This window comes from Pollicipes pollicipes, unplaced genomic scaffold, assembly GCF_011947565.3.
Source record: "Pollicipes pollicipes isolate AB1234 unplaced genomic scaffold, Ppol_2.1 Scaffold_3087;HRSCAF=3621_pilon_pilon_pilon, whole genome shotgun sequence".
In the NCBI taxonomy this organism is placed as follows: Eukaryota; Metazoa; Arthropoda; class Thecostraca; order Pollicipedomorpha; family Pollicipedidae; genus Pollicipes; species Pollicipes pollicipes.
In genome coordinates this window covers 45,048,201-45,067,644 of record NW_023596225.1, presented here as the reverse complement: position 1 = coordinate 45,067,644, position 19,444 = coordinate 45,048,201, and the positions used below count along the sequence as shown (strand labels likewise).

The window sequence follows — 19,444 nt, the reverse complement described above, 5'->3', positions numbered from 1 at the left end:
ATTAATATTAAGAATGGGTTCTTCCATACCTTATAAACAAACTTTCCTGGCCTTGTGGCAAAGACACTAAAAGTTGTCTTGGTGATTTCCATAAAGTCTGCCATCCATTTAGATATATTCCTTTTCTCAGCAGAGCACCTATAGGCGATGATTGTTCCATTATAGACCTCCTGAAAACAGGGAGGTTTTTGAGACACTCATACATATTTATGCACAGCCCAGAAAACATTGTCACTGATGCAAAGCAAAACAAAACAATGCAGGCAAACAAGGGTATTTTCATTCCAAAAAGGAGCAAATCTAGTCTCAGCATGACTTACACTTGACTGATGACCACATGGCTGCAAATTTACTGAATGCAGCACAAATGCTCATTACATAAATGCACAGAAGTTAGGATACCTATCAAATGAATGCTCTGGAGGTAAATGTTCATCTTCACCCCATAAATGTTTGCTGCCCCATATTCACACAGTGCTATTGCACATATTCATTACCACCTCTGTGGTTTGGGACCCTTATTTTGCTGGGTCCTTGTGGGTGATGTTTATGATGCTGACACACAGGATCACACCACCCAAGCCTTCTATGGGCTGACCTAATACTGAAATGCATATGAAGTTCTCACCTTTTCTATGCCCTCAAACATTCCAGTTCTTTCACACAGTATGTATTTGGTGCCATCAGCAGCATGCTCTTCTTTGTACTCACACTGCAAGAGAAAGGTGCTATGTTGGCCTGGAATCATACAAGTGTTCTCAGGGCTACACTCCTTTTAAGTGAGTAATGTTAATACATTTTATTCAAGTTTGAACCTTGTTTACAGGCCCAGCTGGTAGCAGTGCATAAAATGACTGTCTTTGATCGGCCAAGTGTGAACGATCACCGATTCCTCCTATTCAAGTTCCACAACTGTAAATTTAGGGCCCATGCTTGATGAGAGCAGACCACTCCAGTGGCAATGGCTGCAGCTCATCTACAGATGATTAATGCTATACAGCACAATGTATTCACTAAGAAATCAAAAATTGAAATACAACATGAGTGACATAACTTTTGATGGGATTAAGAACAAGAAAACTGTGTTCTTTTGCTATTTCTTAAGAGTGAGATATTCCAGACTTAGGAAATCTTTAAAACACCTAAAATTCTGGATTGGCTCTTCATCCAAATCAATTCAGCTCTGCTGCAACTACATGCCATATTAAAGACAAACTGGCTAGAGCATGAAGGATGCACCTAAGTTCTTTCAAGCTAAACCTGAATCATCTTTTAGGGGCATAGGGATGTTGAGGTCACCTCCACAGCTTTGTGAAAATTTAACACTAGCTCTTCTGGCAACAACTAGAGAGATATTGCTAAAATGGCTATCAGCCTCCCTCTGGGAAGAGCTTCCATGGCCCCTGATCTAGATCCCCTAAATCCTAGGAACTTAAGTCAAGGCATATTTGAACAAAATAACACATTTCCAGAGTTCCTTGTTTGTGGCAAGGCCCAATTACAAAGTAAGATACATGTGGACTTGAAAGCTACATCAAAACATAATATGTGAACTGATTTAAAGCCAGGCAATATGAAGCCAAGCATCATGAATGGACTACCAAGCTAGATGTCACTTCTGCCATAATAAGAGGCTCCATAGGTGTCCTTATGAACATCACTATGTGCAAAGGGTTTGAACTTGCAATGCTGCATGCAAATCTGAACTCTAACCTTTGTCAGCATGGTCGGTGCACGGCCAGCTTTGCGAAATGCTTGAAGCATTTGGCCACTTATGCAAGATGTGTGCAGGGCAATTAGCCGGTCTCCTGGGAACAGGAGCACAAAAATTAAAGCTCGACAGAAGATCCGGGGCTGTTCAACCGTAGGGGCTAAGCAGCCAACAAAACCTGCTGGCAACTCCCATGCCCCGGGCCACGACACCGATTGACACAAAAACACCATTCAGTGCCGCATGGTACATAGCGCATCCTTTGAGAATGTGGTGTCCTTGGGTTAGGTCGAAGGTCATCAAAAATATCGAAAACCCGAAAGATAAGCATGTAGGCAACCCATGATCCGAATCTGTCGAACCGATCGGCACAAAACCTTCGCCAATCCATGCGTCGTAGTCCATGTCTTATCCTTATCAGTACATGGTGACTTTAAATCAGGTCACAGGTCACCAAAAATGCCAAATACCACTAAGATCGGCTGAAGACAACTACGTGCGCCGAGGCGATGTGAATGATTGGTACAACACCTTTACTACTCGATACGTCATGGTCAATACAGTGAAGGGCTCCTGACAACCGACAATACCCCGGCAGGTTTACACGTGGGACCCTCGGCTAAAGCGTTTGGACCCTTTAGGGCAAAGGCAAAGGATCAGTGGAAGGTTCCTGATTGACGAGAGCGCTTCGGCCCGCTAGAAGGAAGAGCCCCAGCAACAGCGCAGGGCCCGTCAAAAAATGCAAATTGGTGTCTACTTGTGGGTTCTTGACCTGCGCTGGCGACTGCTCTTGATTGCCTGGAACCCCAAAGACGTTCGATTTTGTTCCGTGTTGAAAACTAGCGCTTGTTCGGTCGGCTATGGGCCCAAGCGGAGCCTACGGCCCCTTCGGCGCCCATGAGGCCATGACTCTGTGCCCCCCCCCCCCCCCCCTCTGGATCTGCCATAAGTCGTAAAGTCGCACAAACTCCCTTTGTCTCCGTCATGGAAGTACCCCTTCCCCCTCAGTCAAAATGTCGACAGTGTGGTGACTTCCGCAATGGCTTGATGGCTTGTCTCCCTCCAACTAGATAAGAATTTGGGAAACTACACCCTGGCTTCAGGTAATCCGTGAAATAGTACAATATGGTACAAATAGTACAAGAGAATCCCGGAGTGTTCCCGGGATCTGGCAATATCTGCTCCATCGAAAGGTACAAAATAGTAAAAATAATAAATTATGGATTAAAATAGTACTTGAATTGTAAAATTTTGCAACAAATATTTCCAAAAATAACCACGAAAAACATTACTTCCGCAAAAGAAACGCCGTAAGCAAACGCGAAGTCTAACAACAAAATTTGCGCACATTTGGGTTGTTTAGGTGGAGGGGTTGTTGATGGTGTGAGGGAGGGGACGGAAATTAGATCATCAACAGTTTCACTTTTCAGTCTTTCAAGCAGCAATGCACTAAGCCTTCGTGATCTTTGATTCATATGGCCGTGGTTTTATAGTCCTGGCAATTCCGGAAGCTCCACAGTTCGTTGGAAAATAGTGGCTGGTAAGTTTAGCATATAAAAGCATAATTAACGAGCACTTTTCCAAGCCATCGTGTCTATACCTTTTTATATGTGCTATGGTTGTGTCGTGATGCAATGAAGATATGGTGATGTAGCCTGTCAGCCTTTGTTAAATAGGATTTGTCTACCATGACATAGCTTTCAAAATTGGATATTGCGGATTGTAAGCTATAAATGCTACTTTTGCATTGTTCCCACTGTTGTGATACTTAGGTTTGGTCACTTGGTAGACTGTTAATTTTAAGCTAGGGCAGTGGCTTTGAAATGTCTGGCACTAACAAAGGCAAACAACAGTTTAAATTACTCACAGTTAAGACATATACAGCTTCATGTGACAATGCATAGTTACCTCATGTAATTAGTTTTCACATTCTCCATGGGATCAACTGCAATTATTTCATATGATTTTTAATCTTGGGATAATTACAAGTAATGATCTGATACACTTTGAGCATATGTATGATTAGTGCAGCCATCCATATTCTGTATCTCTGAAAATGAGAACTGGGATGGGCTTGAACAAATAAGGAGCACACATGGTAGTCAAGAGCTGATTTCAAGTTGATGTTCTGAGCCATCACTGGTCACTTAGTCAAATGTTGGCATTGTTTTATCAGTTATCAATTAAAATTTGCACAGAATCATGGCTCATTTTTTATTTATCCATATCAATCAAATATCAAGATCTCATTCATTTGTTTATGCACAGTAATAACACATGTCTCCTGTGGTCTTGCAATTAATCCACCAAGAACCCCACCCTTTTAGTTTCTTTCATATCTATGGCATGTGTATTTATGCTCAGCTCACAGTTTGTATAATATTGATTATACACTGTCATCTTAATGGCAATGAATGTGATTATATGGCTTAATTTGAACAAGAAACTGAACATGTTCATGGGTATGTAGATTTCAGGATTGTAGACAGGATGTAGGCAAGTTCTTTGGTGTTATGGCTTGGCTGGCAGTTGTGAGGCAGATGTTTTAATGAGCTAGATCTGTACTTGCCACTCATGGACAGGGCAGGTTTATATTGTTTCCACCCATGCCAGAGCTACCTCATGTTATTTGTTCTGCCCACAGAGGTGGTGCAATAGAGAATATGTTCTGCTGGGAGCTAGCCTATGCTTTGTTTCTGCCGCTAGGGTAGATGACTGAGCACCAATGTTGGTGATAGCCAACCCATGCTCCACCCTACCCACAGAGGTCCCACCATGGAGTACCTGCTCTGCTGGCGACGCTGCGCTGCCTCGCTGCTGAAGCGCTCATGCTCGCAGACCAGGCAGCTGAACGCGGTGCTGCAGTCGGCGGCCGGTGGTGGTGGCGCGCGCCGCGCGGCGTCCGGCGGCCCGCCTGACGCCGTCCGCATCGTGGAGGTGGGACCGCGCGACGGCCTGCAAAATGAACCAACCGCCGTGCCAACGGCCGTCAAGGTCGAGCTGATCGAGCGGCTGGCGCGCGCCGGCCTGCGCTCTATCGAGGCGGCCAGCTTCGTGTCGGCGCGCTGGGTGCCGCAGATGGCCGACGGCGCCGCCGTGCTGGCGGCCGTGTCCCGGCCGGCCGGCGTCCGCTACCCCGTGCTGGTGCCCAACATGCGCGGCCTGCACGCCGCGCTCGAGGCCGGCGCCGACGAGGTGGCCATCTTCGGCGCCGCGTCCGAAGCCTTCAGCCGGCGCAACATCAACTGCTCGATCGACGAGAGCTTCGCGCGCTTCCAGCCGGTGGTGGAGGCGGCGCGCGCCGCCGGCGTGCGCGTGCGCGGCTACGTCTCGTGCGTGTGCGGCTGTCCTTACGAGGGCGCCGTGGCGCCGGCGGCCGTGGCGGCCGTAGCGCGACGCATGCACCGGCTCGGCTGCTACGAGATCTCGCTGGGGGACACGATCGGCGTGGGCACGCCGGGCGCCGTGCGCGCCATGCTGGAGGCGGTGCAGCGTGAGGTGCCGGCCGGCGCGCTCGCCATCCACTGTCACGACACGTACGGCCAGGCGCTGGCCAACATCCTCACCGCGCTGCAGATGGGGGTGCGGGTGGTGGACGCGTCGGTGGCCGGGCTGGGCGGCTGCCCGTACGCGCGCGGCGCCTCCGGTAACGTGGCCACGGAGGATGTGGTGTACATGTTGCACGGCTTGAGCATCGAGACGGGCGTCGAGCTCCCAGCTCTGGTGGACGCCGGTGCGTTCATCTGCGAGAAGCTCAATCGGGCCAACATGAGCAAGGTGGCGCAGGCGATGCTGGCCAAGCGGGCGGCAGAGACGGCGGAGAAGTGAGCGCGCGATGGCGAGGTGGCTGTGAGATTATGGCAAGGATTGGAATGGTGCTAATTACGGAGCAGTCTTCTGCCGAATTTAGGGCGGTAGATTTAAATGTTACCCTTCCTAGCGGTGTTTGTATGACGTTATCGTGCAGCTCTTCTGCTTTTGACGGAGCACAATATTGGCCTATCTCACCTCCTTTTCAGAATGTGGGATCGTTAGCCTGGTGAAGTGATGCGATGGTTGTGCTGTTGTCTTCAGACTGTTCCCTCAAGAACCCGTTCGTTAGACCTCTCAGTTTATGTACTTTTAAATGTTTTGATGCGCTTAAGGCTGCCCCACTCCCAAGTGAATATTTTTTTAGTCGGTTGCTGGAAGGTAGGTTATGGCTTTGTGCAATATTGTTTATGTGCGACGCATTACGCCTAGATTACCTGTTACACAATAGATCGATCATCTTCCAGCATTTAGACCCGTCCGTCCACGAATATATGTAATGAGTGCGATACATAAAGTCAATCGAGTGGTTCTTTTCATGTCCGCTGAATAGGATTGTTTGGTGGGTTTGGTTCTGTTGGGCACTGTTTTTCGGGCGTCTATGGGCAATCAACATTTTAGAGAATGCGAGGGGAATTCTAGTACACAGAAGATCAACATTCACGATGATTCGGTATTATTCTGAGTCAAGGTTTTGTGGAATCCAGCGAGGCTTTGCACGCAAGAAATCGTCATTTTACGGCATTGCGTTGAGTTGTGCGCAGGGCACCAACGTTGCGGGGACTACGCTAGAGTCCTTGCATACTGACGCGGTCATGTACGTTTGCGCTACGTATGAGGGTTGATGGGTGGTTATACGAACGAAAGACATCAACTTTGGCCGGGACCGAGACAATCCATCACAAGCCTTGCGATATTGTAAGCTCCTTTTCGCGGCATACTATTTGTTACTTATGTTCATTGAAACTTAGTGATGAACTTGCACGATATGGACCATATAGCTTTGTATCTTACAACTTAACTTTAGATTGGTTTACAACTTTTTACGACGGGGCATTTCACGGCTTAGAGACGGCACCGACGTGAAGAATGTAAAAAAGAATGCGCATGAATCTCCACGCAGGTGTTTGCAGAGGAGCACTTGCAACGCGTAACTTGTAGTTTAGGGTAGTTAAACCACCAGATATGTGAACACCAATATCCTTGTAATGGTACAACGAAGACCGCTGGGGGCCCCTAGGCTTAAAGTACGATCACGCACGAACATGCCGCAGTCCAGCACGTAAGGCAGTCACTGTCACACTCGCGTTGGCACAGCGGTAATCAGTCGGAAAACAACAACGTCGCGGCTTACAAGCCACAGTCGGGCCAGGACCACGACCGCAACTGTGCCATGCTCGCGTTGGCACAGGGGGAATCAGTCGGCAACAACGTCGCGGCTTACAAGCCACAGTCGGGCCAGGACCACGACCACAACTGTGCCATGCCCGCGTTGGCACAGGGAGAATCAGTCGACAACAACGTCGCGGCTTACAAGCCACAGTCGGGTCAGGACCACGACCGCAACTGTGCCATGCCCGCGTTGGCACGCGGGGAGTCAGTCGTTAACTACGTCGCGGCTTACAAGCCACAGTCGGGCCAAGACCACGACCGCAACAGTGCCATGCTCGCGTTGGCACGGGGGAATCAGTCGGTAACAACGCCGCGGCTTACGAGCGGCAGTCCGGCCAGGACTACGACCGCAATCAGCAGTTCCCAACTCATCAGAACGTCACGAGGGGGCGGTGGAGCCGCATCCCGCCGCCCGGCAGCCGGCTCACGCCGCCGTGTCCTGCGACCGGTGCGCCCTCCGGTGCGTGCTCAGGTGCACCGCCTGCGTGAACGCCTTCGGACACTGGTCGCACGCGAACGGCCGCTCGCCCGTGTGCGTGCGCATGTGCTCGCGCAGCTTGAAGGGCCCGGCGCAGCGCCGGCCGCACACGGCGCACACGTGCGCAGCCGCCGTCGAGTGCATCTGCCGCTCGTGCTTGCGCAGCACGCCCGCCTCCTTGAAGCGCTTGCCGCAGTGCCGGCAGCCGTGCGGCCGCTGCGCGCTGTGCGACACTTTGTGGCGGGCCAGCGACACGAGCGTGGCGAACGTGACGCCACACACCTCGCAGCAGCACGTCTTCTCCCCGCCGTGCGTGGCGCGGTGCTGCTCCATCTTGCTGCGGTAGAAGAACGCCTTGCCGCACGTGTCGCACGCGAAGCGCGCCGCTACTGTGCCGTGCGTCTGCAGGTGGCTCATGAACGCCGCACGGCCGCGGAACCCCTTCCCACACGTGTCGCACGTGAAGGGTCGCGCGCCCGTGTGCACCCGCATGTGAACGCGCAGCGTTGACGCCTGGCGGAAGGATCGCTCGCACGTGGTGCACTGGTACGGCCGCTCGTCGGTGTGCGTGCGCATGTGCGCGCGCAGCTGCGCCGGCCCGGCCAGAGGGCGCGAGCACAGCGGGCAGGGCACGGGCGGGCGAGGTGTCTCGTGCTGCCGGCGGTGATGCTGCAGGCCCGATGGGTGTCGGAAAACCTGGACAGAGAGGTCACGGTAACCATATAGAAACATGAAACCGGCCACACTGAGGCGTCAGAGCATACATATTTAGAGGGTATAAAGTCAGAACTTATTGTTTGGAAAATATCTAGAACCATCAAATGTTACGTAATATTTTTAAACGTTGTACACAAGCCACATCGGGGATATACGACCATGAGGTTATTCTCAAATTAACATCACACAGCGGGTCACATCAAGAGTAGTGTAGAATCTGAGAGCAAGGGAGTTGAGATTTTTTGGTGGTCGAGAAAATCCGACAGGGGTCCCTCTCCCAGCACTGTTGCGGATGTTTCCCGTTTTTATTGTACGGAACTACTAATGCGAGGAGTCGCAGCTTTATACAAGCTATCAGTCACACGTCTCCACGTCATGTTGCACACATTCCGAGGCAAAAAGCTACGCCACATGAGCATGCCAATAAACCCGGCAGGACAGCGAGCTGTAGTGCTCCCACATAGTGCTCTACCAGCTCCGCCACGCCGGTGCACCCCGTCCGCGCCGGGCGGCTCACCTTGTCGCAGAGGGGGCAGGGCCAGCCCTCGCCGTGGCCGCGCTGGTGGTCGACCAGCCGTCGCTGTGAGGCGAACTGACGGCCGCACTCGGCGCACTGGTGCGGCCGCGCGCCCGTGTGCACGCTCAGGTGCGTGTCCAGGTCGCGCCAGCGCTTGTAGGAGCGGCCGCAGTGCGGACACGTCTTCGGCCCGCTCCTGGTGGTTCGGTTTGGCCGGCGCGCGGTCCCGACCGTCGGCCAGGCCGCGCTGGGCACCATGGCAGCCTCCTCGGTGGCCGGTTCGCGAGCCGGTTCAGGGCACTCAGGCTCCGCGTCCGTCGGGGAGGGGGGCTCGTCCGGAGACTGGTTGCTATTGTCCTGCCGTGGAATAGAACCATCCACCTGACGAACACACAAAGTGCCAGTGGTTTTAAGAAATAGCATCCCAGAGGCAAGTCATGCGTAACAGGTTAAGGTGCCTGATGTGTTGCACAGTTCCGTCATACACCTATTAAGTCTGGAGAGCAGATGGAGCCAAACAGGATGCAAACATGACTTTTTATCAATTCTTGCATAGAGTTGGCACCACATTTTCTGTTACCTGTGCATGTGCCTTGACAAACTTAGTTGTCAGCTCCATTTGCAGCATGTCAGCATCATTCCACAGCTGATCAAGCTGAAGAACAATTTGCTGACAGGAGAAGCACACCACATGCTCTGGGAGCAATGGCAGCAGGCAGCCATCCAGGCTTGCACACAGTTGCTCAGCCAAGGGTTTGCCAGATGGCATGCAGATAGTCTCCAGAGCTGGCAGGCTCCCTGGAGAAACAGCCTCACAAACAATGCAGGTGGCATCAGGCATTTGCTGGCTCTGCTCTTGTTTGATATGGTCCTGAGGACAGATAATAAATATTAGTGATGATCCAGATGGTATCAATGATGCTACTTCTTTCTGTGAAAATGACATGGAACATGGCTCTATTGTATGTGCATACACATTCCCCCAAAGCAGGAACTGTGATGTAGCCCAGTTGTGTGCTAAGTTAACTCTGACAGTGAGCAGCAGGGGTCATTCAATGCTACCTCCATTGTAAATATCCCTTTTCCCCTTATCAATGTTTTCCTTGCAGGCAGGTACATTTTGAAGGTAGCTATCATAATTAACTGCTTTTGTCTTCTGCTAAGTCACTGTTCAAAACAGTGAAGCATCGAATTGTAGTGTTTGAGCAAATACTCCGCACACACCTAGCACTCAACAACTAGTGAATGAAACCTAACATGAAGTTAATCAAAGACTGATCCGTTCTATGGAGAAATACTAATTTACCATTTATTTTACAAGGTAATAAGTACCTTCAAATCCATCGAACCAAATCCAACTCCTGTTGTGGAATTCATCGATGGTTGGCGGCCGTTCTCTTACGAGCTCACACAACTCAGCACAAGTGGCAGGGCGACAGGCCCCCGGCCTTCCAGCCAACGTGCGGAGGGTCAATGAACAACATTGTGGTCCGGTTGGTAGCGGTACGTGAGCACCCGTGTAAATAGGCTTAGTATTCTAAACCAGCAAGCTAAAAAATCATGAATTATTTTTTAGTTGTCAAAATAATAATTTAAGTAATAAATTTGGAGCACAGTTTTGATATGTCATACCATGGGATAGCCTGTTTGCAAAACTGCACCTTTGGTTACTGAAATGATCCTCTCAGAACAAAGTTGGCCGCCAAGATACCGCCAAAGAAGCTGCCAAAACCAGCCAAGGAAGACTGCGCAATCAGCTGTAGAGGTGCGCCACAAATGTACGCACGTCGATTTCCATCAATATGCTCACTACTTTGACTTTACTTCAGAGTGGTCGAGGTGTGTGAGGGCTGTGTCCGGTTTGACGGCCTTGGGTGCGGCGGGAGCCGTCGTGGGTGCGCTGATGGGGTTAACTGCATTGCTGGCTATGATTTCATGAGTGAGTTATTATTTTTGTTTGGTTTGTTTGAACCTGTAAGCCGCTCGCTAGCTGCTTTGTTTCATGACTGTCGGGATTCCATAGCCTTTGCTTTCTGCCGTCTTCATGTATGATTTTGTCCCTATTCATGGATAAAGTGAAGTGCCCTTGGTGGTTTATTCCATTATTTTAGTCTGCACCTGTATATAGCAGACAAAGGGTTGAAATGTTTGAGTACTTTAAGTGGGATCACACTTAAAGCTATGTTCAGGCTGGTGAGCAGGTGATGGTTGATTCTACATGTGCAGGACAGCATGACCCATAAATCCCCAATCTTTCATATCTTGGGTCTAAGTAATGCACATTTACAGCATGTTATTTGATGCACAGACCAAATGTCCATTGTTTATGCATATAACAGTACTTTGTGTTATGCAGGGACCTATCAGATCTGGTATGTGCCTTCTTCATGTGATAAGAATGTGCCTCGGGTCTAAAACCACTTGCAGTGAACATGACACTCATTATACCAGAGATGTCATCCAGAAATCACACACAGTGACTAAAAACATGGTGCTGGCATGTGGGCAGTTGCTGAAATATGCTTTGAAATATTAGTTATTTTATCAGTCAGTCTGATTTTGCTTCATATTGCATGGCCCAGATAGCCTTAGTATATCATTCAAAGGGACCTTTATTTGTGCTCATGAGTGGAGATGAAAATCCCTGATTAAAATCTAGTGTAAGTGAAAAATATTGGTGGCTATCAAGGTAATTACACAGCATGGCTACCAAGTGATATTATTTAATATCTTATCTCCCAGCCATGTTATCAAATGGTATTACATTGATAAAGATTATCATAACACAAGCAGGGCAGTGATATCAATATATTTACTCTTCCATTCTTTCCAGATGGTGATCAGGATGCATCATGGAGACTGAGGTTAATGTTCCTTCTTTTGAACTTAGCTCCAATAATGCAGCAACTATTCCAGCCCAAGAAACCATTGCTGGAAGTGAAACTACAACTGTAACTGTAGGAAGTGGTGCCAATGATGTGGGTGTATCAGTACAAGATCTTAGTCATTCCAGCACTCCACCAGAAGAAGTGATTGATACTGCCACATCTTCAGATAGATCTGCATGCATAGTTATACCATCAACAGAAATGGTTGCTGAAGTGACTCCATCAGATGCTGCCATTCTTTCACTGTCAGATGAGGCAGCACCATGCATCAAGTCTTCAGAACAGCTGTCTACTACTGCAAACCATTCAGACAAGCAGTCTGCTATAACTTCATCAGCTGTTGAACCACATTGCCATGCTAGTACATTAGAAGTCATTACTTCAAATGCCAGTGCTCTGAACACATCTGCCCCAAGCCCCCCTTTGCCAAACATCTCTGCTCTGAATACGCCTCCCCCAGACAACTCCCCCCCAGACACGGCCCCCGCCAGCCCATCCTCTCAACCCCCAGATTCCCCACTGCACACCTCCACCCACCTCTCCAATGGTGGTGCACTGGCATCCCCCAATGGCACCTCAGAGCTCACTGAGGTGGACCTGCTGGACGACGATGCCGGCGCCGCAGCCGGCCGCCACCTGGCCGTCTGCGGCGGCGGCAGCGACGCGGCCAGCAGCGGCGGCAGCAACGCGGCCAGCGACGCCGCCGGTGCCTCCAGCCCGCTCTCCGAGCCCAGCGACGACTTCCCGGGCCACGCTGGTGGCGGCGAGTTCTTCAACGGCCCGGGCGGCGGCGGCGCCGGCGGCGCGGTGCCGGTGCGGAACGGCGTCAGGGTCGACGTCGAGATGGAGGCGCGGCTCTTCAACCTCACCGACAAGGTGGCCGCGCTCACCGAGGAGAAGACGATTGCCGAGGACAAGCTCAAACGGTGAGAGGGGCGGTAGCGTGCCGGTGGAGCTCACCGTGCTTGTGTGGCATTGCATGCGGTCATTGCTGTAGATGTGTCCCAGGATAACAGTTAGTAGTGGTACATTTGTATGGACTTTGTCGGAATTTTGCATAGAAATTTGTGCAGGTAGTGTAGCTGTCAACTTCATTGTTCTGGTGGAGATGGGTATATGCCTATGCATGAACACATTCAAAAAAATTCCGTGAGTGCGTCGAGGTTAATGCAAGGTACAGCTCAGATTGCCTCCAGTGGTCGTGTGCTAATGGGAAAGGTTCTGAGTGTCATACTGAGATTATTTCTTCATTGAATGGTTTGTGTGGATCCCTGATAAAAAGGAGCAAGCTGTTTAACCTGCAGTTACACACGATCTGAGAGCAATCAGTCCATCCTCATATCTTAACATTTTTCAAGATACCACCTTGTGGTTATGGTATCATTAGTAGTTTCATTACCTTCGCCTCATATATAAAAGCATAGGCCTTCATTGAACATCCATGCCCTTTTCTGACCTTGAATCAGATCGTGCGCCTATGCCCGCGTGGCGTTTGCTCGTATCTTTATGGCACGGCTATTGACCTGAGGTGAAGCGTGGAGCGCGTGTCGATACCAGGAGCCAGCTCACAAGAGGCCTGTCTCGGCTCATTCCGGTTCGCAGTAAACGCGCTGGTAGGCATTACTGTTATCAGCAGCAGCTTTGGAATGGCAGCGCTAAGCGGTTCGGAATTTGTGCCTGAGGTTTTCCCACACAGCAGAAAACTGCGACGTCTGCGGCTTGTGGCATGACCGGTCTTGGTCCGCGTTTTCCACACGGGATTTTTGTCGCCGCAGGCCAACTTTATCGGTGGTTCATGGCTGCTGCTCGCCAGGTGGACTCCGATGCGTGCACATTTTTGACACGGGAAACGTACACCCTTCTCTGTCGCCGTGCGCCGGATTTCCGGTGCTGGAAGACGCTCTCCAGGCTTTCGTCTGGCTTAAATGAATTTTCATCGTGAAATTGGCAGCTGAAGGCATCGTTCGCAGCTTAGCAATCCACTAGATTATTATTTGCAGCGTGCAGTCCCCGTCTTGCCATGTATCGCGGCGTATACATATATATATATATATATATATATATATATATATATATATATATATATATATATATATGTATGTATGTATGTGAGTATGCGTGTGATGTACATATGGTGGTGGGCATTACGGGTATCATCAGTAGCTTGTGAATCATAATGCTGAGCAGGTTCGGAATATGCTCTCGAGTCATTTCTACACATAGCATGAAACTGGGATATTTGTGTGCTGCTGAAGATACGTGTGCGTGCGTGTTTATATGCAGCCCCAACAATATGTGTTGCGCGTGTGATGTACGAGTGCGTGCGGGAGCTGCCAGTACTGGATGGTGTTCCTGGTTTTAGGCCTGGCCGACTCGCGATAGTGCATTCCACTGTCATTGTTATACCATTTTATGTAGCGCCTTAATGCGAAATCTGCGCTATATCAGGGCCTTGCCAGCACACGACAATGACACTTTCATATCTGCGCTCATCAGGGCTGCAAGGGTCGCTGCGGTCTTCAGCGGGCCGTGAAGTAGCGCTACCCCGCCCGCGACGGACCGCTGCTCTCCACCGCGGGTCTTGACGGCCGGTCCCCTCCCCTTCTGCGCCACAGAGCCGCGCCTTCCGCGCGCTCAGGGAATGGCGCGGCGCCGCTGTACCCGAGACACCCGTCCCGCCCCTGACGTGCGCCCCTGACGCGTACGCGGCCAGTGCGCCCGTGACACGCCCCTGGCGCCTGTGCGCCCCCCCCCCCCCCCCATTAGCCTGTCGTTCGTCCCTGCTGCCGCCGCTCCTGCCCGCCTCTCCGCGACCCTGGCGACCGTCGCGCCCCTGACGCTCGTCCCTGTCGCCGTCGCTGCCGCCCGCCTCCCCCGTCCCTGGCGACCGCCGCGCCCCTGACGCCCGCCCCTCTCTGCAGTCTGCAGGACGAGGTGCTCCGGCTGACCAGCGAGAACGGCCGCGAGCGGGCGCACATCGAGACCCTCGAGCAGCAGCTGTCGGCGCGGCGTAGCGAGCTCGACAACCAGCGCGAGGCGGCCGCCGAGCAGGCGCGCCGCCACCAGGAGGCGACGCGCGCGCTCGAACTCGACCTGACTGGTCGCCTGAACCGGACGCGGGCTCAGTTCGAGGCGGCGCTGCGCGACAAGGACAAGATGGTGCTGCGATACGCGCAAAGCGAGAAGTCGGTGATCGATGCCAAGCGCGAGGCGGCGGCGGCCGACAAGCGCATGAGGGAAGCGCTCAAGGAGAAGGAGCTGCTGCTCAGCAAGGTCAACCACCTCGTGCAGGAGCGCAACAAGATGAGCCAACAGATGGAGACCAAGGTAGGGCGCCATGGAGTGGTGCGTCATCTGTTCTCGGGCCGTTGAGTATGTGTGTTTGCTTGCAGTAAGAACACTTCGATATTGAAATACCTTGCGAATTTAGGTTTATTATGTCGACAATTAAATGGACCCTCAATATAACAGGAGGAACCGGTTAGGAGCCAAGGAAGAACCACTTCAGTCGTCATCTTAATCACAGTTGAAAGGCATCACCACCAAGGTTTCCCTGATAGCAGCACTTTCTTTTGTAAAGATCTGTTGTTGTCAGCATGACAACTCAAACTCAGTGTCACAAAGTCAGGAGCTCAATGCCTTTTTTGCTTAGATGAGTATCCCGAGTGTCGTATTGAAGTTCAAGGAAAGACGCGTTAAAGGGGACACTGCGAGCTCAGAAACAGCAACGCATCAGAGCGCACACAAATGCTCGCGCACGCACACAACCCGTTAGAAACACTTAGGGCAGCCGCTCATTGCGTGATAAAAGGCACCCACCGCGCACGCCTGCAGCACTCGGCGCCCACTATACCGGATGAAGCGTGACCCAAGCTGCCGCTGAGTGCCTCATGCAGCCTTGCCGCGGAGCTTCAGTGGACGTCGTCCCCACCGGCGGGATTGGGGGGAGGGGGGATGGTGTGGTCGCTCTTCCCTCCCAAGCGTGCAGTCGGGTTGTCCTCACGTCATCGTCGTCTTGTGAGCTTCGCGACCGCTTCTTCGTGAGAGGACTTGCACGTTGTGTGTTGGCTGCAGGCACACTGCAGTGAACGTAACCGAGCCGTGCTGCGACCTAACGGCATGCGTGTGGCGCTGTGGCAGATCCAGGAAGCCAAGGGCCTGACGCGCGACTCTGGCAAGATGAAGGAGGAGATCGAGTCCAGGGACGTGCGCATCAAGTGGCTGCAGAACAAGATGAAGCAGGAGGCAGACGGCTACAAGGTGGGGTGGCTGTTTTGCGCTGCACCGGCTTTGCATGGAAGGAGAGCTGTTTTAGATTTACGCTGCGGGTGAAATTCCTTGAACCGAGAAATTTAATGCCGGCGTTTATCAGTGGACAGTTTTCCCCGCCTCGATTTTCGAATGTCACCAGAACTTGTCAGTGAGGCTACACTAGATGTTTATAAGTTCAGCCACTGGTATTTATTTCCTCACTCAAAAGTTTGACGACTCAAAAGCTCGTTTCTCTCGTGAAACTAGGGGTTCGCAGCCCAGTGATAAGTTGTACACGATTGGCAATGATATACACCTTTTTATCCCTTCCCTCGAAACCCAACGTGCTTTGACAGGCGGTAATGACGCCTTTTGTCGTATCTCATGCCCCAATATCAGCGACGTGGGGACAGCGAAGGCATGCTGCGGCGGTGGTCGACACGGCCTGTAACGCCGCCCTCCCCACCGGCAGGACGGCCAGCTGCGGATGGAGACGCTGCTGCGCGAGCTGCGCGAGGCCCAGGAGACGATTCGGCAGTATAAGCTGACCGAGGACTCCCGATCCACCGCGCTGGGTCAGTGGACGGCCGGCGCTGGCGGCGGCCAGTCCGGGCTGCGGGTGTCACGGCCTGCCCTAGTTACCTAATCCGCTAGATGGACGAGATGCTGCGCGAACTCTCGAAGTCGATATGCCCGAATATCTCAGATCATTCTCGCATAGGCGTGAGGCTTAGTTTATTTGACAGATTAACATTGACGATCTTTTCCGGAAATTGTACCCGAGCTCAGAGGGACAAAGTTCGTTGGTCACATAACCTTTCATTTGTCGTCGTCCGACCCCACTAAGGGCGTCACGCTCGTTCCTTGTGACGTGACCCTAGTCACGACGCCGTGGCGCGCCAGTGCCCCTGTCACAGGGCGGCGGCGGTGACAGGCCAGCGGCTGGCACGGGCCGCGCCGTCGGTCAAACCCTGTCAGCGCGGCGCGTGCGGCCGCGTCAGCCTGCCGCCGGCCTCGTGACGGCGTGACATTCGCCGTCGGCCGTCACGCTGTCCGATCGGCGCCCTGTCAGTGCGCCCCTGGTGTGAGCCGTTCACTGCCATTGTGAGCGGCGATGAAGGCGGCGGTGCTGAACGTGCGGCGCCCCTCAGTGCTGAGCTCGCGCGACCTGATGGCATGTGATGCTTTGACCTCGTGTGATCATCAGCCGTGTGGTGACCCGACGCCTGGCGGCGCACTGCCCCATGGTGACCTGACCCAGCGTGGGCCGGGGTTCTCTGATGACCTGACGCTGGGCGACCTGGGCCGCACAGACAAGGAGCTGCGCGAGGAGAAGGCGCGCCGCCTGGTGGAAGAGAAGCTGAAGCAGGACAGCTCGCACAAGGAGCGGGCGCTGGCGGCCCAGCTGCAGGAGCAGCAGGAGCGCTGCAGCCGACTGGCGCAGGACTGCGCCCAGCACCTGGAGAGGGTCAGTCAGGGGCAGGCTGGAGAGGCCCAGTGGGGTGACCTGGAGAGAGCCAGTGGGTTGACCTGGAGAGGGTCAGTCAGGGGCAAGCTGGAGAGGGCCAGTGTCGTGACCTGGAGAAGGGTCAGTCAGGCACAGGCTGGAGAGGCCCAGTGAGGTGCCCTGGAGAGGGTCAGTCACGGACGGGCTGGGGAGGGCCAAGGGTCTGTCAGGGACTGACTGGAGAGGGCCAGTGGAGGTTGCCTGTAGGGAGTTACAGGGTCCCTGTCCGTCTGTGCGGCGCTCTCTACCGACCGCCGCAGTCTGCCGTGCTCAAGCCTGCCCCCATGTGTCCCTGTCCGCCAGGCGCTGGCGGCCGAGTCGGCCCTGGAGCCGACGGAGGCGGCGCGGGCGCGGCTGCAGCAGGAGGTGGCCGCGCTCCGGCACCAGGTGGAGACGCTGCTGCAGGACTCGGCCGAGCTGGACGAGACCAGAGCCACCCTGGACAGGTGAGGCGCCCGCCCTTGCCCCCGTGTGCAGCCGCCACCGTTCTGGATTCATCGGAAGGCGGGCGGGCCGCGTAGAACTTCGGGACGCGTTGCCCCGGTCGAGTTTTGACGTGGCAGATGGTGTGGGCTGGGTCATGTAAGCCAGGTCGGCGCCGCTGATCCCGCCCAGCTGCCGGATGCGTCTCATGAGACATTTAGTACGCGTCTTATGTGCCTCTGTAGAGGATTCGCGCATCATTCGCCAAAACATGTATCAAAACAATCGCTGCCAGGTTATTCAAGGTATTCCTTCACAATGAGTGCCACTCCGGCCTGGAAATGTTGTCGGACACGCTTTTTCCTTTCTGCGTAATTGTGTGTTAGAACTGCAGCTGATTTGTTCTAAACCGCGTCCCTTGCTACTGTGATGTTTTTCTTAGAAGCTTCACCGTGGCAGCGCTCTTTCGTCACCTCCCCTGATTTCGCCCCTACACTCCTGTCCGCCTGTGCGCGGCGTGGGGCGTCGCCAGCGGCTGTACTGACGGCGCGGTGGGCCGGCAGGGAGCGCGAGCGCCTGTCCGCCTGCCAGGCGGAGGTGGCCGCCCTGCAGACGGCGCAGGCGGACCTGCAGGCCGACCTGGACGGCTGCCGCGTTAAGGAGGCCGACCTGCTCGACTTCACGCAGAAGCTCACGGAGAAGAACGTGGAGCTGCAGTCGCAGATCTCAGGGTTCCAGGCCCGGGTGGGTGTCGGCGGCGCCGCAGAGACGTGCCTCGGCTCATCCGGAAGCTGCACAAAGCAAAACTGTTGTTAACCTGACGTGTGTACTTGTAGCTATGCTCAGCGCTCCGTGCTGATTACGATGTAGATGTTATACTCAACGTGTGTGTATCTCAGCTTACGTTACACACGCTGCGCTATCACCCACGTTACTGAATACGATAGGTTTAAAGCTGACATTGCCAGCCAGAGTCAGAACTTTGTTTAGCCACGCCAAAACAGCTCTTCTGTGGTCTCACGCCGCTTTCGGTAGGTAGGTTCAAGTCCGGTTCCGCTGGTTTGACGCCCCGCCTGGTGCCCGTGGCCGGTTTGGACGCACCCGTTTGACCCTCGTGACCCCTGCCCCGACAGTCCGAGGCAGCCGACTTCGAGTCGCGCGAGTTCAGTTCGCAGCGAGCCGAGCTGGAGGCGCGACTCGCCGACGTGACGTCTCGGCTCGCGCGCGAGCAGGAGGCGCGTGGTACCGACAATCAGGTGAGCGGCACTGGAAATCACATGAATACCGACAATCCGGTGCAGTGTCAACAATGGGTGTAGTGTTGACAATCGGGGGTAGCACGGACAATCGGGTGCGGTACGGGTACCGGCAGTCTGGTGTAGTGGCCATAATCGGGCATAGTACCGAATACTGGGTGTAGTGCGAACAATCAGTTGTACCACCAACAATCGGATGTAGCACCGATAATCGGGGGCAGCACCGACAATCGAGTGGACAGCGCCGACAGCTGAAGAGTAGTACCGATAGTCAGCTGAGCAGCGCGGCCACTAAGGCGATCAGCACCGGCCATCAGCTGAGCGGTGCGGCGACTCCGGCGAGCCCCGCCGGCCCTCACCGGGTGCTGCCCCGTCCGCGCCTCCTCGGCAGGCCGACGGTGCAGGCCCCTCCTGCCGACCTGCCCCAGCCGTCAGTCCCGCCACCACCGACCCGGCGCGAGGGATCACTCGCACGCGCCGGCTACCTCTGGTGT

At 53.4% G+C, this 19,444-nt stretch overlaps 3 protein-coding genes across 4 annotated transcripts in view; 2 read left to right on the top strand and 1 right to left on the bottom strand.

The window, feature by feature from the left end:
- Positions 1 to 3,029: 3,029 nt before the first annotated feature.
- On the top strand, positions 3,030 to 6,047 carry Hmgcl (hydroxymethylglutaryl-CoA lyase). Its single transcript, XM_037213290.1, has 2 exons — positions 3,030 to 3,251; positions 4,477 to 6,047. Exon 2 carries the CDS (start codon positions 4,487 to 4,489, stop codon positions 5,537 to 5,539), a length of 1,053 nt encoding a protein of 350 aa, XP_037069185.1. The 5' UTR covers positions 3,030 to 3,251; positions 4,477 to 4,486; the 3' UTR covers positions 5,540 to 6,047.
- A 658-nt stretch (positions 6,048 to 6,705) lies between these two features.
- LOC119090474 (zinc finger protein 883) lies at positions 6,706 to 10,079 on the bottom strand. 2 transcript variants are annotated; one of them, XM_037213288.1, is made up of 4 exons: positions 9,958 to 10,079; positions 9,206 to 9,496; positions 8,626 to 9,006; positions 6,706 to 8,087 (listed from the first exon to the last, which is right to left on the bottom strand). In XM_037213288.1, exons 1-4 carry the CDS (start codon positions 10,000 to 10,002, stop codon positions 7,338 to 7,340), a joined length of 1,467 nt encoding a protein of 488 aa, XP_037069183.1. In that variant the 5' UTR covers positions 10,003 to 10,079; the 3' UTR covers positions 6,706 to 7,337. The 2 variants fall into 2 exon arrangements, with proteins under 2 accessions (XP_037069183.1, XP_037069184.1); XM_037213289.1 differs by having other exon boundaries at positions 8,626 to 8,982.
- Positions 10,080 to 10,443: 364 nt separating this feature from the next.
- LOC119090472 (coiled-coil domain-containing protein 186) overlaps positions 10,444 to 19,444 on the top strand; it is an 18,166-nt gene continuing 9,165 nt past the window's right edge. Inside the window, exons 1-9 of the mRNA XM_037213287.1 lie at positions 10,444 to 10,564; positions 11,459 to 12,439; positions 14,435 to 14,840; positions 15,654 to 15,773; positions 16,237 to 16,339; positions 17,078 to 17,232; positions 17,575 to 17,717; positions 18,258 to 18,438; positions 18,828 to 18,950. Of these exons, the coding sequence (XP_037069182.1) occupies positions 11,478 to 12,439; positions 14,435 to 14,840; positions 15,654 to 15,773; positions 16,237 to 16,339; positions 17,078 to 17,232; positions 17,575 to 17,717; positions 18,258 to 18,438; positions 18,828 to 18,950 (2,193 nt within the window). The 5' untranslated portion in view covers positions 10,444 to 10,564; positions 11,459 to 11,477. The remainder of the gene's footprint in view (positions 10,565 to 11,458; positions 12,440 to 14,434; positions 14,841 to 15,653; positions 15,774 to 16,236; positions 16,340 to 17,077; positions 17,233 to 17,574; positions 17,718 to 18,257; positions 18,439 to 18,827; positions 18,951 to 19,444) is intronic.